The sequence below is a fragment of the Gracilinanus agilis genome, chromosome 4 (assembly GCF_016433145.1).
Source record: "Gracilinanus agilis isolate LMUSP501 chromosome 4, AgileGrace, whole genome shotgun sequence".
NCBI lineage: Eukaryota > Metazoa > Chordata > Mammalia > Didelphimorphia > Didelphidae > Gracilinanus > Gracilinanus agilis.
In genome coordinates, this window is record NC_058133.1 from 312,991,687 (window position 1) to 313,009,881 (window position 18,195).

The 18,195-nt window shown below is 37.1% G+C and overlaps 1 protein-coding gene across 1 annotated transcript in view; it reads right to left on the bottom strand.

Moving 5' to 3' along the window:
- CGAS (cyclic GMP-AMP synthase) overlaps positions 1–18,195 on the bottom strand; it is a 33,503-nt gene extending 15,308 nt beyond the window's left edge. The window contains exons 1-2 of the mRNA XM_044675363.1: positions 17,613–18,195; positions 6,233–6,452 (exon numbers count right to left, since the gene is read on the bottom strand). Coding sequence (XP_044531298.1) covers positions 6,233–6,452; positions 17,613–18,188 — 796 coding nt within the window. The 5' untranslated portion in view covers positions 18,189–18,195. The remainder of the gene's footprint in view (positions 1–6,232; positions 6,453–17,612) is intronic.

Genomic DNA, 18,195 nt, shown 5'->3' on the forward strand with positions numbered 1-18,195 from the left:
GAAGGGGAAAGTAGGAGCATGAATCATGTAACCATGTTAAAAATGAATATTAATAAATGTTAAAAAAAAAAACAGAACTGGCCAAATAGTTAAAAATGGCACAAAAATTCACTGAAGAAAAGAACTCTTTAAAAAGCAGAATTGGGCAAGAAGAAGCTTCTGACCCCATAAGACATCAAGAAACATGGCTGGGTGAGTTGGTCATAGATAGCTATTAAATAACTCACCCAATCTTTACAAGTATTAGTTTTCTCATCTATAAAATAAGAATGCCTCCCAGGGCCACTGTGGCTCAAACAAAATAATGCATGTAAAAACTTTTCAAATTTTAAGGTAGTATAGAAATTTAAGGGATTATTATTCTCTATAGTTATCAATCAAGATTATTACCAAAAAGATGTAGTTTATGGAAAACTGAATATGAAAGAATATTCATCGTCTCTTCTTGTTTATATCTAAGATCATTTTAAAGTGTGCAGAGACCATTTTCACAAAGATTTTATAGACCTGGAAAAGTAGACATGCACATTGATAGTTGCTGATGTCACTTTACCTCTGTAGCCTATTTGGGTAGGTGGAGGTGGGAATAAAAGCATTGTCTATGATCTTCTGCATTCTTTGGGTAGCTTTCCTTTACTGAAATATCTTTAAAATCAACACCAATTTCCAGATGTCAGTTCCAGAATAGATTTGATCAGGATAATGTACTCTGACTTCCTGACTTCATTTTGGAAGGAAGTTGGTCCTTGAAATCCCAGGACCTAAACACAGAAAAGAGGGCAACCACAAGGCAAAAAGCTAAGTATAAAAATTCAGCTACAACCAATAAACTGGAAACAAAGTAGATGCCCACTGGGGAATGGGGAATGACTAAACACAATGTGGTACATGAATGTAATGGAATGTTATTATATTATAATAAACGGCAAATACACTGAACATAGAGAAGTATGGAAAGATTTACATAAAATAATGCAAAGTGAAGCAAGCCAAGCCAGAAAAGAATATGCACAACTACAACAATGGAAATGGGGGGAAAAAAGCCACAAAAAAACAACCTCAGAATGTTGTAAAATTACAAAGCATAAGGCTCCAAAGAAAAGATATGAGAAGACATCTCCCTCAACTCATTTACAGAAGTGTAGGGTCTATGGACGTAGAAAATTGAATATATTACCATATTTTTAAATTATCAATCAGTTTTGTTGATATATTTGTCTAAACAGCATCTTTAATTTTAACAATTTTTCAGAGTTGATAGCATAATCCATTGGATTGGAATTGTAAGAACACACAATGTCTTCTGTTGGTCTTTATGTTTTCTTCTAATTTGTTATTTATTTTTATCTTTGTTCAAACTAGATGAATTTATTGCAACACAGACAGTTAATCAGCTGTTTCCCAATTGTTAAGATTTTCTTTTTTTAATAATCTTGTGAATCATTAGAACAAAACACCAACATAAAAATGCCCTCCTTTCAAAAGGATATACAATGTGGGATATATAACTGTGGCAGGAGAAACACAGAAGAAAAACAACTGCTTGAACACATGGGCTGAGGGGGATATTATTGGGGATGTAGACTCTAAACGATAACTCTAGTCCAACTATCAATAATGTGGAATTAGGTCTTAATCAATGATACATGTAAAACCCAGTGGAATTGTGCATTGGCTAAGGGAGTTTGGGGGGTTTGGGGGAGAGGGAAAGAACATGAAACATGTAACTATGGGGAAATATTCAAAATTTTAAAAAAATTAATAATTAAAAAATTAGACATTAAAAAAATAAAATAAAATAAAAAGATGTGGTTTTCCAGATCCTGCTTCTTGTAGATGTTGCTGGTTGTCTCAAGCCTTGGAACATTTCAAAGTCTTCTGGATAAGACCCAGAACCACTCAAGAGAGTTTGATCTAACCATCAAAACTTCAACCTGGTCATGAGTATGAGGTCCAAGGGCAAGAGGTTACAGAGAAATGATTGCTTTAATGATGTCTGGAGACAAAAGAATTTCTGCCTCTCCCAAGTCGGATAATCTCTGTAAATGGGGTAGGACCAGCAGCTTGGAATAGACAATTGTTTTAATTAGGAATTTTGTACCTTTTGAACTATGTTCCCCAGAATTCCTTTCTGTATTACCCAGCATCCTTTCCTTTCATTTGCATGCGTGCTAATGTTGTTTGTTTATAAGTTCTGTAACTCCTCCCTCTTGCAACTGGGTTGGGTTTAGCTAGTTTTGTTGTTTTTTTTTTAAATAATTTTTTATTTTTAGAAAAAATTTCCCTGGTTACATGTCATGTTTTTACTTTACCCTTCACCCCCTTCACTCCCCCCATCCCAGACTCACCCCCTCCCCCTGCTGTAGCTAATTTGCATTTCCACTGATGTGGTCAGTCAAGACTTATTTACACATTATTGATAGTTACATGGGTGTGGTCTTTTCAGGTCTACATCCCCAATCATGTCTGCCTCAACCCATATGTTCAAGCAATTGTTTTTCTTCTGTTTCCACTCCTGTAGTTCTTCCTCTGAATGTGGGTAGCATTCTTTTCCATAAATCCCTCAGAATTGTCTTGGGTCATTGCATTGCTGCTAGTACAGATGTCCATTACATTCGATTTTACCATAATATATCAGTCTCTGTGTACAATGTTCTCTTGGTGCTGCTCCTTTCTCTCTGCATCAATTCCTGGAGGTCTTTCCAGTTCACATGGAATTCCTCCAGTTTATTATTCCTTTGAGCACAATAGTATTCCATCACCAACATATACCACAATTTGTTCAGCCATTCCCCAATTGAAGGGCATACCCTTGCTTTCCAGTTTTTTGCCACCACAAAGAGCGCTGTTATAAATATTTTTGTGCAAGTCTGTTTATCTATGGTCTCTTTGGGGTACAAACCCAGCAATGGTATGGCTGGATCAAAGGGCAGGCATTCTTTTATCGCTCTTTGGGCATAGTTCCAAATTGCCCTCCAAAATGGTTGGATCAGTTCACAATTCCACCAGCAATGCATTAACATCCCAATTTTGCCACATCCCCTCCAACATTCATTACTTTCCCCGGCTATCATTTTAGCCAATCTGCTAGGCGTGAGGTGGTACCTCAGAGTTGTTTTGATTTGCATTTCTCTAATTATTAGAGATTTAGAACACTTTCTCATGTGCTTATTGATACTTTTGATTTCTTTACCTGAAAACTGCCTATTCATGTCCCTTGCCCATTTATTAATTGGGGAATGGCTTGATTTTTTATACAATTGATTTAGCTCCTTGTATATTTGAGTGATTAGACCCCTGTCAGAGTTTTTCGTTATAAAGATTTTTTCCCAGTTTGTTGTTTCCCTTCTGATTTTGGTTGCATTGTTTTCCCTTGTACAAAAACTTTTTAATTTAATATAATCAAACTTATTTATTTTACATTTTGTAATTTTCTCTAACTCTTGTTTGGTTTTAAAATCTTTCCTTTCCCAGAGATCTGACAACTATACTATTCTGTGTTCACCTAATTTACTTATAGTTTCCTTCTTTATATTCAAGTCTTTCACCCATTCTGAATTTATCTTGGTGTAGGGTATGAGATGTTGATCTAAACCTAATCTCTCCCATATTGTTTTCTAATTTTCCCAGCAGTTTTTGTCAAATAGTGGATTTTTGTCCCAAAAGTTGGACTCTTTGGGTTTACCATACACTGTCTTGCTGACATCACTTACCCCAAGTCTATTCCACTGATCCTCCCTTCTGTCTCTTAGCCAGTACCATATTGTTTTGATGACTGCTGCTTTATAGTATAGCTTAATATCTGGTACTGCTAAGCCACCTTCCTTCACGTTTTTTTTCATTATTTCCCTTGATATTCTTGATCTTTTGTTCTTCCAAATAAACTTTGTTATAGTTTTTTCTAATGTAGTAAAAATGTTTTTGGTAGTTTGACAGATATGGCACTAAATACATAAATTAATTTGGGTAGAATGGTCATTTTTATTATGTTAGCTCGTCCTACCCATGAGCACTCAATGTTTTTCCAATTGTTTAGATCTAGTTTTAATTGTTTGGAAAGTGTTTTGTAGTTGTTTTCGTATAATTCCTGTGTTTGTTTTGGAAGATAGATTCCTAAGTATTTTATGTTATCTAGGGTGGTATTAGGGACCTCAGACACACCAGGCCTGGGATGTTCTGTATGAATGTATTGGCCTTAACACTGGTCAGCATTGCCCTGACCCTCTATTCATTGTGTAACTGCTCATTGCTGCTCCCACCTTAGAGCTTCTAAGATACATGAGCGTTCCCTTTGCAGGAAGAGCCCCATTTCCCATTGCCCTCAGGTTTCTTCTGTCTGAACTCTTGTGCAGTTCTAGTGTGGAAGAAGTTACTATAGTTTCTCAATGGATTTTCTGATCATAATTCAGTTTTCTAAAAACTTCGGGGTTCTGCTGTTAATGTACCTCCCATTCAGACAGGCAACTTAACAGGAAATCTCCTACAGACCACTTATCTCGCTTTCCCCCTCCCCTTAACTTCTTCACTCTTCTACCCATTCTGTGGATAAGGCCTGGACCTTTTAGGATGGTTCATGACATATGAAAAGCTGAGATATGGTTGGGGGTAGGAGTATATAGAAAAAAGGCTTGAAATAATTACTGCAGGAAAATAGACAGGACTGTCACACAGAAGATGAGATAAGGCAACATCAGTTCATGGTTGATGAAATTCAATCTGATTTTTGTGACTTTTCTCCAGTCACACTGGCAGCCTTGGAGCAGGAGCAGAGAAACTAAATGGACAGGATATACTTGTTTGAAGGTTAGTAGACCAAGAATGGCAAAAAGCCAGAGAAACAAGAGATCTAGGGTTGTGGTTAAGAAAACATTAAAATGACAAATTTCAAATCCAGTTTTGGGAAGGCGGATAGAAATGAAGCCAGAACAGAGAATTGGGAAAGCAGAGGAGACTCTGCATTTTTTTTTAAGGACAAATTGATTTAGTATGAATGGGAGAAGCCTCATAAACATTCTAAAGACTCTTAAGGAAGAAAAATAATAATAAACCAATGCTGAAGACATTGAGAAATATACCCAACCAATTTCCTGTAGAAATATAAAAAGGTGGGACAGCTCAGTGGATTGAGAGCCAGGCCCAGAGACGGGAGGTCCTAGGTTGACACTTCCTAGCTGTGTGATCCTGGGCAAGTCACTTAATCCCCATTGCCTAGCCCTTCTACCTTGGAACCAATACTCTGTACATAATATTGAGTCTAAGGTGGGAGGGAAGGGTTTAAAAAAAAAAAAGAAATATAAGAAGTATGGGAAGCCAATAAGAGAATAGATAAAAACCTCTTTTGACACCTCTTATAGCCCATACCTTTTCTTATTGGAAAAACATTATAGACTTATTGAAAAGCTTTGAGTCCTTAGCAGACCAGCAACTACTGAGTTAAAAATTTCTCTCCTTGATAATTAAGAAGCTTGAACTCTAAAAAATATAGTCAAGGCTGGACACAGACAAAGATAGAGATAAGACTGAAGCCAGACTTTATCTGACCAGGTCCAGACCTGTAAATCAAGGCAGAACGCAATTAGTAAACATCTCTATGAAATATATTTCTGCTTCCAGAATTAACCCCTACTAATTGGTGGTTGGAATTTGGCCCTTGCCCTTGTACCCATCTCTCTACTTTTAGACTTTAATGGATTGTGTATGATTTGTAACCCCTTCACAGCTGTGACTCTTTCTTTGTGTTCTTTGTTTGAAACCAGTATAAAATAAAGTCCAAATCCAATAGCATTAGAGCAACATGGGCTAACCACTAGTCTGGTTGTTCTCATTTTCTTTTTCCTGTCTTAACAATCCGATGCCACCAAACGCCACTCAGGACCCCTACCATATAGAGCTGGCTCTCTATAAAAAAGAAAACCAACCACATTACCAATCCATTTTTGTAATATTCCCAGGCAATCTGTGAAGATTAATGAGTTAATATTTAAGTGTTTATGTGTTCTATAATTTTGTATTTTATAATTTATATAATTTATATATATTTATAATTCTATAATCACAATTAAAGGCAAAAGACCAATATAATCTATACAAACATCTTTAAGAATAGAAGATATTCCCCATTGTCTACCCTTACCACTCTTCTGCCTTGGAGCCAATACACAGTATTGACTCCAAGACGGAAGGTAAGGGTTAAAAAAAAAAAAAAAAAGAATAGAGGATATTAACTTCTTACCTTTAATATTGTTTACTTCTGCCTTAATGATTTTCCTAAATTTAGAAAGCAGTTTAGAAGCTGATAATATTTCATTATCTAAAAAACGAATCAGAGGGTTTCCTTTTGGATTTCTTTTAAACTTCACGAAGTAAAAAGCACCACTTTCATCATATTCTTCCAGTTCAACTCTGGAAACTCCTAGTTTAAGCATGATATCAAATTCATTTGGAACAGAAATCTGTGAAACAGCAAAAAAAATTAAACTGAGATGTGCAATATATATATATATATTTTTGTTTGTTTTGCTGAGTTGCCAAAAATTAAATTTTCCTTGGAAAATTTGCAAAATTCCTAAAATTAAAATCTTATCACATAAGATTTTGTCACTTAACCATTTTTCTGGGTTTTAAGTTTCCAAAAAATTAGTTTTTTAAAGGAAGATATTAAGCTCAGAGAATTGGATGGAATCTTGAATAAATTTTCATTTATTCTTTCTTGGCTCCTCACTATAGTAAAAAATTGTGTTCATCATGTGTGAAAAATAACACTAGAGACCCACCATCACAAGGCTTGTTCCTCAAATTGTTCTTTCTATATTGAGAGGATTGGCCCATTCTGCATAGTCACTCTTCCTTGGAAGGGTAACCCCAGGCAAAATAACAGACTGATAGCCATAGCTTCCTTTTTCTTTAATTTTTTGCCCCCCCCCCCTTAACTGGTATTCAAAACAGGTCCTTAGGTGTTTAGACCCATAGAGAAGGAAGATAATCCTGTTGAAAGAGTCAAAAGACCATAGTTCAAATATTACCTCTAATGTTTACTACCTATGTAACCTTTGGCAAGTCATTACTTTCACCTCCTTGTGCCTCAATTTCTTCATCTGTAAAAAAAGAAGGGAATAGACTAGTCTCTGAGCACTCTTTCTCTTCCTCTTTATTTTTTTCCCTTTTCTAATTTAGAATATTTTTCCATGGTTACATGATTCATGATTCCCTCCTGCCCTTCCCCACTACTCCCTAATCTAACAAGCAGTTCCACTGGGTTATACATGTATCATTTGTTCAAAACCTATTTCCCTGTTATTCATATCTGCAGTAGCATGATCCTTTAACATCAAAACCTCAATCATATCCCCACCACATTACATTATTGATCACATATTTTTCTAACGCATTTCCATTCCCACAGTTCTTTCTCTGGATGTGCATAGCGTTCATTCTCACAAGTTCTTCTGCATTGTCCTGGGTCATTGCATTGCTGCTGGTAGAAAAGTCAATTACATTAGATTGTACCACAGTGTATCAGTCTCTGTGTACAATGTTCTCTTGGTGCTGCTCCTTTCACTCTGCATCAATTCCTGGAGGTCTTTCCAGTTCACATGGAATTCCTCCAGTTTATTATTCCTTTGAGCACAATAGTATTCCATCACCAACAGATAACACAATTTGTTCAGCTATTCATTCCCCAATTGAAGGGTATCCCCTCATTTTCCAGTTTTTTGCTACCACAAAGAGCACAGCTATAAATATATTTGTACAAGTTTTTTTTCCTTATTACCTCTTCAAGGTACAAATCCAAAGTGGTATGGCTGGATCAAAGGGCAGGCATTCTTTTAGTGCCCTTTGGGCAAAGCTCCAAATTGCCCTCCAGAGTGGTTGGACCAATTCATAACTCTACCAGCAGTGTATTAGTGTCCCAATTTTGCCACATCCCCTCCAACATTTATCACTTCCCTTTGCTGCCATATTGGCCAGTCTGCTAGGTGTAAGGTGATACCTCAGAGTTGTTTTAATTTGCATTTCTCTAATCAGGAGGAATTTAGAACACTTTTTCATGTGCTTATTGATAATTTTAATTTCATCCTGTGAAAACTGCCTGTTCATGTCCCTTGACCATTTGTCAATTGGGGAATGGCTTGATTTTTTGTAAATTTGACTTAGTTACTTATATATTTTGGGAAATTAAACCTTTGCCAGAGAGTTTTGTTATAAAAATGTGCTCCCAGTTTGTTGCTTTCCTTCTGATTTTGGTTACATTGGTTTTGCTTGTACAAAACCTTTTAAATTTGATATAATCAAAAAGACTCATTTTACATTTTGCAATGTTCTCTATCTTTTGCTTGCTCTTAAATTCCTTCCTTTCCCTGAGATCTGACAGGTATACTAACCTATGTTCACCTAATTTATTTATGATTTCACTCTTTATATTTAAGTCATATACCTGTTTTGAATTTATCTTGGTATAAGATGTTGATCTAAACCTAATCTCTCCCATACTGTTTTCCAATTTTCCCAGAAGGTTTTGTCAAATAGTACATTCTTATCCCAAAATCTGGGGTCTTTGGGTTTATTGAACATTAGCTTACTGAAGTCATTTACCCCTAGTCTATTCCATTGATACACCCTTATGTCTTTTAGCTGGTACCATATTGCTTTGATGACCACTGCTTAAGTTTAAGATCTGGTACTGCTAGGCCCCCATCCTTCACTTTTTTTTTTCATTATTCCCCTTGATATCCTTGATCTTTTATTCTTCCAGATGAACTCTGTTATAATTTTTTCTAATTCTATAAAAAAGTTTTTTGGTAGTTGGATAAATATGGCACTGAATAAATAGATTAATTTAGATAGGCTTGTCATTTTTATTATGTTAGCTCATCCTACCCAGGAGCAATGAATGTTTTTCCAATTGTTTAGATTTAGTTTTAATTGTGTGAAAAGTGTTTCGTAGTTGTGTTCTTATAATTCCTGTGTTTGTCTTGGCAGATAAATTCCTAAATATTTTATGTTGTCTAGAATAGTGATGAGCAAACTATTCCCTGTGGGCCAGATCCAGGCCATAGTTTTCCCATCACTGCCTTAAGCAATTCCCTAATCACTACACCCCTCACATCCAGATGTAGTGATTAGGGAATTGCTTAAGGTAGTGATGGGAAAACTATGGCCTGGATCTGGCCCACAGAGAATAGTTTGCCCATCACTGGTCTAGAGTGATTTTAAATGGTGTTTCTCTTTCTAACTCTTGCTGCTGTGATGTGTTGGAAATATAAAGAAATGCTGATGATTTATGTGGGTTTATCTTGTATCCTGCAACTCTGCTGAAGTTGTTCATTGTTTCCACTAGTCTTTTAGTTGATTTTCTGGGATTCTTTAAGTAGACCATAATATCACCTGCAAAGAGTGATAGTTTAATTTCTTCATTCTCATTTGAACATGTGATTAAGGACTAATGCCAAACCAATATATATATCTGCTTTTACAATTTCTGACATTCACCCATCTGGTGGTGGAGTTATTTTGTTTTTAATTTTAATTATTATGATATAATTACATAATGTATGACAATATTATAATTAATATATAAACATATAAAATTTTAAAGTTATTTGTTTTTTAATAAGGGAGCCTTTTTACACATTTTTTTTTGGGGGGGCACACATTTTTGAAACAGATGACTTGGCATAGGGATAGAGTCTAGAGTTAACCAGTCACACAATATTGATTACTTCTCCCTCCCACATTGGTTGAAGATAATATTTTAATGTCCTCTTATGATTATAAAATAATTTTAAATCCCCAAATGAATAGTTCAGAGATCTGGACCTGGAGCCAAGAAAACCTGATTCAAATCAAGCCTCAGAAACTTACTAGCTTTGTGGGTCCTGGTCAAGTCATTTAACCTCTGTCTGTCTCCATTTCTTTATTTTGAGAATGGAAATAATAAATAGCACTTATCTCCCAGGTTGTTGTGAGGATAAAATGAGATAATTTTTGCAAAGTGCTTTGCATACCTTAAAGCATTATTTAAGTGCTAGTCAGTATGGTTATTATTATCCAACTTCCTTTAAAATCTTGCCTCATTTAAACATTTGTCCCCAAACCTTTTTTTCCAGTTTGGATTCTTTTTACATTAGACTAGTCTTTACAAGTACTTTTGTAAATATGGTAATACCTCATTTATCCATCAGAGACAGAGAATATTCTAAATAATTGAATGGGAATGCATGGTATAACAGAAGGAACACTGAACTTTAGAGTGAAAAAAATCTTTTAATTCTAGGTTTTGCCAGTTCCTATAGTTGTGAACTTGGGCAAAGCATTTAGCTTCTCAAAGATTTTTAAAAATTTATTTGTAAAATTAGGATAATAATGAAATAATATGTGATATGTAAGGTACTTTATAGAGTATAAAATGTATATAAATGTCATTATTTCTAGTTAAGTAGAGCTTTGCCTTTTTTTTAAATTAAATTTTATTGTTCCCAATTATCAATTATTTCATTTTTCTCTCTCTTAAACCTCCCTATACCTCCACTGAAGAAAAAAAAAACTTTTTGTAATAAAAATCTCCAGAAGCAGGAAAATGCAAAGCTTAAAAAGATTTGGAGTAAAAATAGACCCAAAAAAATTCTACTGAAAGTGGTGGATAAAAAAATAGATAGTACTGATGAAGAAAGGAATAACTATCATTTATGTGGCACTTCATGCTCTCCACAACCCTTTCAGATAGGTGGTTTAAATATTATTATCTCTTCATGGAAATAGGTCTTGATCAATGACATATATAAAATCCAGTGGAATTACTCATTGACTGGGGGGGTGGGAGTGGGAGAAGGGGAGGGAAAGAACATGAATCATATAACCATGGGAAAATATTCTAAATCAATTAATTAAATAAAAATTTTCAATTAAAAAATAAATATTATTATCTCTATTTTACAGATAAGAAAATGGTTCAAAGAAGTTAATAGGCTTGACCACTACCATACACTTAAAAAGTTTCAAAAGCTGAGATTCAAATTCTGCTTCCCTGACCAAAGTCTAGCACTGGGGCAGCTAGACAGCACAGTGATAGAGTCAGTCCTAGTGTCAGGAGTACTTAGGTTCAAATGTGATCTTGGATATTTCCTAGCTGTGTGACTCCAGGCAAGTCACTTAACCCCAACTGCCCAGCCCTTACCCATCTTCTGCCTTAAAACCAATATTCAGTATTGATTCTAAGAGAGGAGGGTTTAGAAAAAATTTAAAAAAAAAATTAAATAAAGTCTAGCATTCTTGTTCTTTACAGTGTAGTCTACCAACCGCATTCCACACAAATTGTTCTCAGCCCCTCCTTCCACAGGGAAAAGCTGGGGTGGACGTGCCCCTAATTCACTGATGGGGCGGAAGCCTGTCAGATAGCCTCGTCTTCCCCGATGGTTTCGCCAGTGTGGCTGCTGAGCATGCTGTAGCTTCTCAGAGGCACAAGCAAAGGGCTGGTCCTGCTCCTAAAGGTAAGGTAAGGAGGAGATAAATGGCAGGAAGGTGGACCTTCCAGATGCAAGGCAGGGAAGCGGGATGGAGGGGCCAGCGGGAAATTGAACTCATAAGGAATAAATAAATAATAATAAATAAATAAATAAATAAATAAATGGCCAGTCTGGCTAGATGGTAAAGTGTGGGAGAGGTCCCGGATTGGGAAGGGCCAAACACAGGGCTTTAGATTTACCCCAGAGGCAATAGGAAGCCAATGGAGTTGGCTGAGTAGGGCTGGACGTGAATTTAAGTTATATTACTTTAGGAACAGAGTGTGGTCCATGGAGGGGATTGATGAGAATCTTGGCCAATCAGGAAGCAGCTGCAATAACCTAAGGGAGAGATGATGAGGGTCTGAACAAAGGTGGGAGCTTTGAGGAAGGGATCAGATTCGAGAGACTTTGTGAAGGTTGAAATAGCAAAATTTGAAAATTCATTAAATAGATGGAATGAAGAAGAGTGAGGACCTAAGAAACTACAAAAATGATGAGATTTCTGATAGAAATTGCTGTTCAGTCGTTTCATTGTGCTGACTCTTTGTGACCCCCATTTGGGGTTTTCTTGGCAGAGATGCTGGAGTGATTTGCCATTTCTTTCTCTAACTCATTTTACAGAGGAGGAAACTGAGGCAAGTAGGATAAAAATGAGTTGATCAGTCATAGAGCTAGTAAATGACTGAGGCCAGATTTGAACTCGGCAAGATGAGTTCTTCCTGACTCCAGGACCATTGTTCTATCCACAGGTAACTTGATTTCTTAAATAGACATTAAACACACACATAATGTGCATGTTTATTAATTGTTATATATGTAATATGTGTATGCAGACTATTAAATTAAAATTAATTATAATATAGAATAATTATTAATTAAACACTGCTTAAAGTGCTGGGGGTAGAGGAGAGGAGGCAGGGAGGGCTGGCCTTAAATCCAAGGTAAATTTGGAAAGTATTGTTAGTTAAAAAAAAAAATGGGGAATGGGGGCAGCTGGGTGGCTTAGTGGATTGAGAGCCAGGCCTAGAGATGCAAGGCCTCAGATACTTCCTAACTGTGTGACCCTGGGCAAGTCACTTAACCCCCATTGCCTGGCCCTTATTATACTTCTGCCTTGGAACTAATACATAGTATTGATTCCAAGAGAAGTAAACCCAGTGGAATTACTCATTGGCTACGGGGAGGGGGAGGGGAAGGGGGTGGTACACGATATGAATCATGTAACCATAGAAAAATACTCTAAATTAATTAATTCAATAAAAAGAATTAAAATGAAGCCAAGATACAAGGTAAGAGTTCTAAAATATAAATAAAGGAAATTTTTAAAAAATCTTTAAATAGGACAAAAGAAGAGTTAAAAACAATATAATAAACATTTATAAAGGTCTTACTATCCTCACAATAACCCTGAGAGGTATGTGCTACAATCATGCCCATTTTAGAAATGAGTAAACTGAGTTAAGTGATTAGCCCTAACTCATACACCTCTTAAGTGTTTGAGGCCAAATGTAAATTGAAATCTTTCTGATTCCAGGCCCTGTACACTGCATAGCTTGGTTGCCTTTCAGTATAAGACAGAGGAAGGCAAGTTAATGGTTGAAACCGAATGTGATTTGTTTTTCAAGCATTCAGTAAATATTTAAGAGTCTCCCTGCTTGAGGACTTGTAATATGGGATAAATAATTGGACAAGACATTTCCTCTTGATGTTTATGGGCTTCTTAGAGCTGGGTGACACAGTGGCTTTAGTGTCCCGCTTGGAACCAAGAAGACCTGACCTCCGATCTAGCCTTGGCTCCTCTTATTATATATGTGTGACTTTTGTGACTCTGGGTAGCTTACTCAACCTCTGTCTGCCTCAATATCCTGAACTGTAAAATGGAAATAATAATAGCACTTACTTTGAAGAGAGGGTAAAAAAAACAACAACAATATTTACAAAGCACTTGGCACAGTGCCTGGCACATAGTAAGCACTATAAATGTTTATTCCTTTCCCTTCCCTAGTCCTCCCAAGTTAGGAAAATGAGGAAAAAAAAATACAAGAAAAGTAATTTCTACCCCAAAGTAAGACAAACTAGTTCCTTTATCATGGATAGCCAAAAGTTCTGACTGGCTTCTCTTTTGAAAAGACAAGTGTCTTGGGACTTTTCATTTTCAATTCATATTTTAGGCACTCCCTCACCTAGTTTTATGATTTTCCAAGGTGTCAGAGAAAATAGTTAATTACTGAAATTTAGTTATATATTTTTAAATTTAAAAATTTTAAATCATCAGGGAAGAATAATCTACTTGCAATACAAGTTGTTTTGTTTTTAAACCTTTACCTTCTTCTGTCTTGGAGTTAATACTGTGCTTCTCCCAGCAAGTTTTTAATATTAATAATTAAAATATTATTTTCACTCCAATATGTAATTTGTAGGATATTCATTCATTCAGTTTAGCAATTGCTCTGCATTTTATAGTGTATGTCAAAGGGCACTTGAACTAAAGGCTTTTTAACTATGGGGTCAGTTCACTCTCCACTCTATCTCACTGACCCTTTTTTATAGTAATCTAGAAAGACATGTTACCAATCTCTATATTTATTTTATATTTAAGCTTCATTATATGTTACGTCATACTCCCAAGAGATGGGCCCACAAGAAACAGGAAAGGATATCAAATCACAGCCTAAAGGTTGTCTGTCCCTAAATAAACTGGCATCAAATAATTTCTCCTAGATTTTATTTTACATTTGAAGAACTATTAGAATTACTGAATACAAGAGAAAAAATCAGCAAAGGGAATACCAATTTTGATGTATATAATTTGTTCTCTTAATATTATACTCTCTCTTTTAGTCTTTTTAACATTCCACATTTTTATTGTTCAGAGGACCTAAATTCAAATCCCATTTCAGACACTTAACTCTGTGATTTTTGTATAAATCATTTAACTTCTCTGGAACTCAGGTGTTGTTTTGGTTGTTGTTGTTGTTGTTGTTGTTGTTGTTGTTGTTGTTGTTGTTGTTGTTGTTTTTTAATCTAAAAAAAAGGAGAGATTGGATCGCTTCTAAATTTATGAAAGCATATCCTGTTTGGGGGTTTAGGAGTTTTCTTCTGCAAAATCTCTCACCATTCTTCTTAGAAATGTCCTAAAATCTATTTGTAGAAAAATATTTAGAGCTGCTCTTTTTGTGGAGGCAAAGAATTGGAAACTGAAGGAATGTCCCTCAATTGGAGACTGGCTAAACAAATTGTGGTATATGATGGTGATGGAAGACTATTTTGCTATAAGGAATGATGAATAGGATGATTTCAGAAAGAGCTGAAAAAACCTTCATGGACTGATGCAGAGTGAAATAAGCAGAACAGGAGAACACTGTACACAGTAATTGCAATATTTTAGAACGATCAAATATGATAGACTTTGCTACTAACAGCAATACAAAAATGCAGAAAAATTCTGAAGGACTTATGACAAAGAATGCTCTCTACCTCCAGAGGAAGATCTGTTAGGAGTAGAAATGCAGGTGAAAACATATGGTTTATCACTTGTTCATTTGGATAAATATTTTGGGAATTTCTATCTAAAAAAATATTTGCTTACAAAAATGAATAATGTAGAAATACGTTTTATGTGATAATACATGTATAACCCAGATTGAATTGCTTGTCAGCTTTGGAAAGGGGGAGGGAAGAAAGGAGGGAGACAATGTGGATCATATGACTTTGGAAACCCAAGTGGAAATTTGTTATTAACATAAAAAAAGATTACATAAAAAAGAACTGTCCCCATACACAATTTCTGATTACTAAACATTTTGATTTCTTAAGTCTATAAATATAAAGTGCCTTATACATGTTAGACATCCCAGAAATGTTTGTTGGATAATTGAATGAATAAATGAATCTTCCTTAGTTCACAACACTTTACCAATGTTGGTACTCAATAGTAATTTAATTAAACTACTATAGTTACAACTCTCAGTTTTATTTAGCAAAATTAACACATAGAAGTTTCAGTTTTATTTTCACAAAATAAAATACTGTCTGATAGGAAATGCAAAATTAACTGCAAAGTCCCTTACGATTTAGGGGAAGCTGTCCATATAACTTTGATAGTCTTGGTTGGGTATTGTAAAGAAGTAAGGCATTAGGGGATATCAAAGTGGCTCAGTGGATTGGAAGCCAGGCCCAGAGATGGGAGATCTTGGACTCAAATCTGAACTCAGATACTTTCTAGCTTTGTGACCCTGGGCAAGTCACTTAACCCCATTGCCTAGCCCTTTACCACTCTTCTGTAATACACAGTATTGATTCCAGGGTAAATTGTAAAAGTTTTAATTTCAACAAACAAACAAGAATTAGGTTTCCTACCAACATAGATCAGTGTTTAGAAAGTGCCAAAAGGTTAAAGTTTACATGTAGGACTTCAAAAAATTTGGGGGGACCGCATTCTTTTGCCCTAAGGTTTCCAGTTCTGTTATAGCTATCATTTTAATGATGGACAAACTGGTAGGGCAGTCCAACATATAATCTGTGTCAAGTTCATTGTTCTTTTGTAATTAATTCTTCCACTTCTAAGTATGAGTCAAGGTAACTCCTCACCTAAGGAGGGTGGCAACAGAAGTATCATTGGCTCCAGGAGAAACAAGCACCACCATTCCATCCCCACCCCACAGCTCCACACTAGCACCCTTAAGGCTTAAGATCATAAAGCTTAGAGCAAGAAGTGAGTTCAGGATTCATTCAAATCTCTCTTCTAGTGCAGGGGGAAAACTGCAAGCCTAGGAGTCAGGAAAGACTGGGCTTTGAATCTGGCTCCCTGAGCTCACTAGCTGGATGACTTCAGAAAAGCTCCTTCACCTTTCAGTGGTCCCAAGCAACTCCCCCAAACTCTAAAATGGACAGCAGTTTATCAAACTGCAATTTCTACACCAATGAAATCACAGATCTGGACAAAAATAATAACAAAATATAATCATATTTCTTTTAGTCTATCCTGAAGTTTTATTATAGTACTCTGTCTCCTACATTTTTGCATTTTGAAGTGCTATATAGATGTCAATTATCAAAAATATTTTGGGGAAGGCAGCTGGGTAGCTCAGTGGATTGAGAGTCAGGCCTAGAGACGGGAGGTCCTAGGTTCAAATCTGGCCTCAGACACTTCCCAGCTGTGTGACCCTGGGCAAGTCACTTGACCCCCATAGCCCACCCTTACCAATCTTCCACCTATGAGACAATACACAGAAGTTAAGGGTTTAAACAACAACAACAACAAAAAAAATATTTTGGGGAAGCTAGGTGGCACAGTGGATAAAATGCTGGAAGTCAGGAAGATTCAACCAGTAGGTTCAAATATGACCTCAGACACTTCCTAGCTGGGTGACCCTGGGCAAGTCACTTAACCCTAAAGAGGGCAGCTAGATGGCTCAGTGGATTGAGATCCAGGCCTAGAGAGCAGGAAATCTTGGGTTCAAATTTGGCCTCAGACACTTCCCAGCTGGGTGACCCTGGGCAAGTCACTTAATCCCCATTGCCTAGCTCTTACCACTCTTCTGCCTCGGACCCAATACACAGTATTGATACTAAGACGGAAGGTGGAGGTTTAAAAAAAAAAAAAAAAAAAGGAAGGAAGGAAATATTTGAATTCCACCTCTGTCCCTTGACCAAGCACTTCGCTTAACCTTTGGGAGCCTTGGTTTCTTTATCTGTAGTGTGGGGGAACCTACCTTTCGGGCTGTTTCAAGGCAGAGAGTCCAATGAGATGTAGACATTTTAATGTCATATAACTACCAGTTACATTTCACACCTATGAAAACCCAAGCCTACAGAGCTTAGAAGAGATGCTCAACAGGTGAGGATGCATCCCTTTCCGTTCCAAGTCCAGCTTTCTTTCTCGGATCCCCAGTAGAGAAATGAGAGGCTACCTCGCAAAGGAGGCGAGGGAGACGAATGTGAAATGCTGGTGAAAAGGGGCCCTGCAGAGAACCAGAGATAACATGGTAAAGCATAAAGATCCCGTAAAGAAAGCATTTTGCCTACGTAACATCTTTAAAGAAACCAGCTATTATCCATCGCGCTGCAGAGGCGGGGAGGCGGGAGTGGGCGCACTCGTAGCCAACTCACCTTCACTTGCTCGTAGTAGCTGCCTGTGCCCAGCGCCACGATGCCTTTGAAGGCTGGGTCGCAAAGGGGCAGCTGCCGTTGCAAGTGGTCCAAAACCTTGTTCACCAATCCGCAAGCTTGGGACCTCTCCTCACGCCGCAGCTTCAGTTTCTCCACCACACGTTGTAGCTTCCTCCCAACCAAGTTCTCCCGCCCCGCGGGACCCCTCTTTTCTTTGGGCAAGACTTCCGGCTCGTAGGATACAGCTGTCAGGGCTCCAGTAGGGCGCTCCTCCCCGAGATCTGGTCTCTTGTCCCTCTGCGTATCTCCGTCCCCGGAGTGGGGAGGCCCCTTCTTAGCAGGCAGAGTTCCCGGGGCTCTGGCAGGGAGCTTCTCCCGGAAATCAGGGAGTTTCTTTTCTCGCAGAGATTCCGTCCCTTTGGAGTGAGAGTCTTTCTCCAGGACCGCGTCTGTAAGGTCGGGGACAGCCTGAGAGGAGAGGCGGGGAGCCCGGGTTCGTGCTGTAGACTTCTTGGCAGAATCTTGGCCCGAATTCTTGCGCCGGGTGGCTGGAGCCCTTGATTCTGTCTTCTCCATCCCGGAG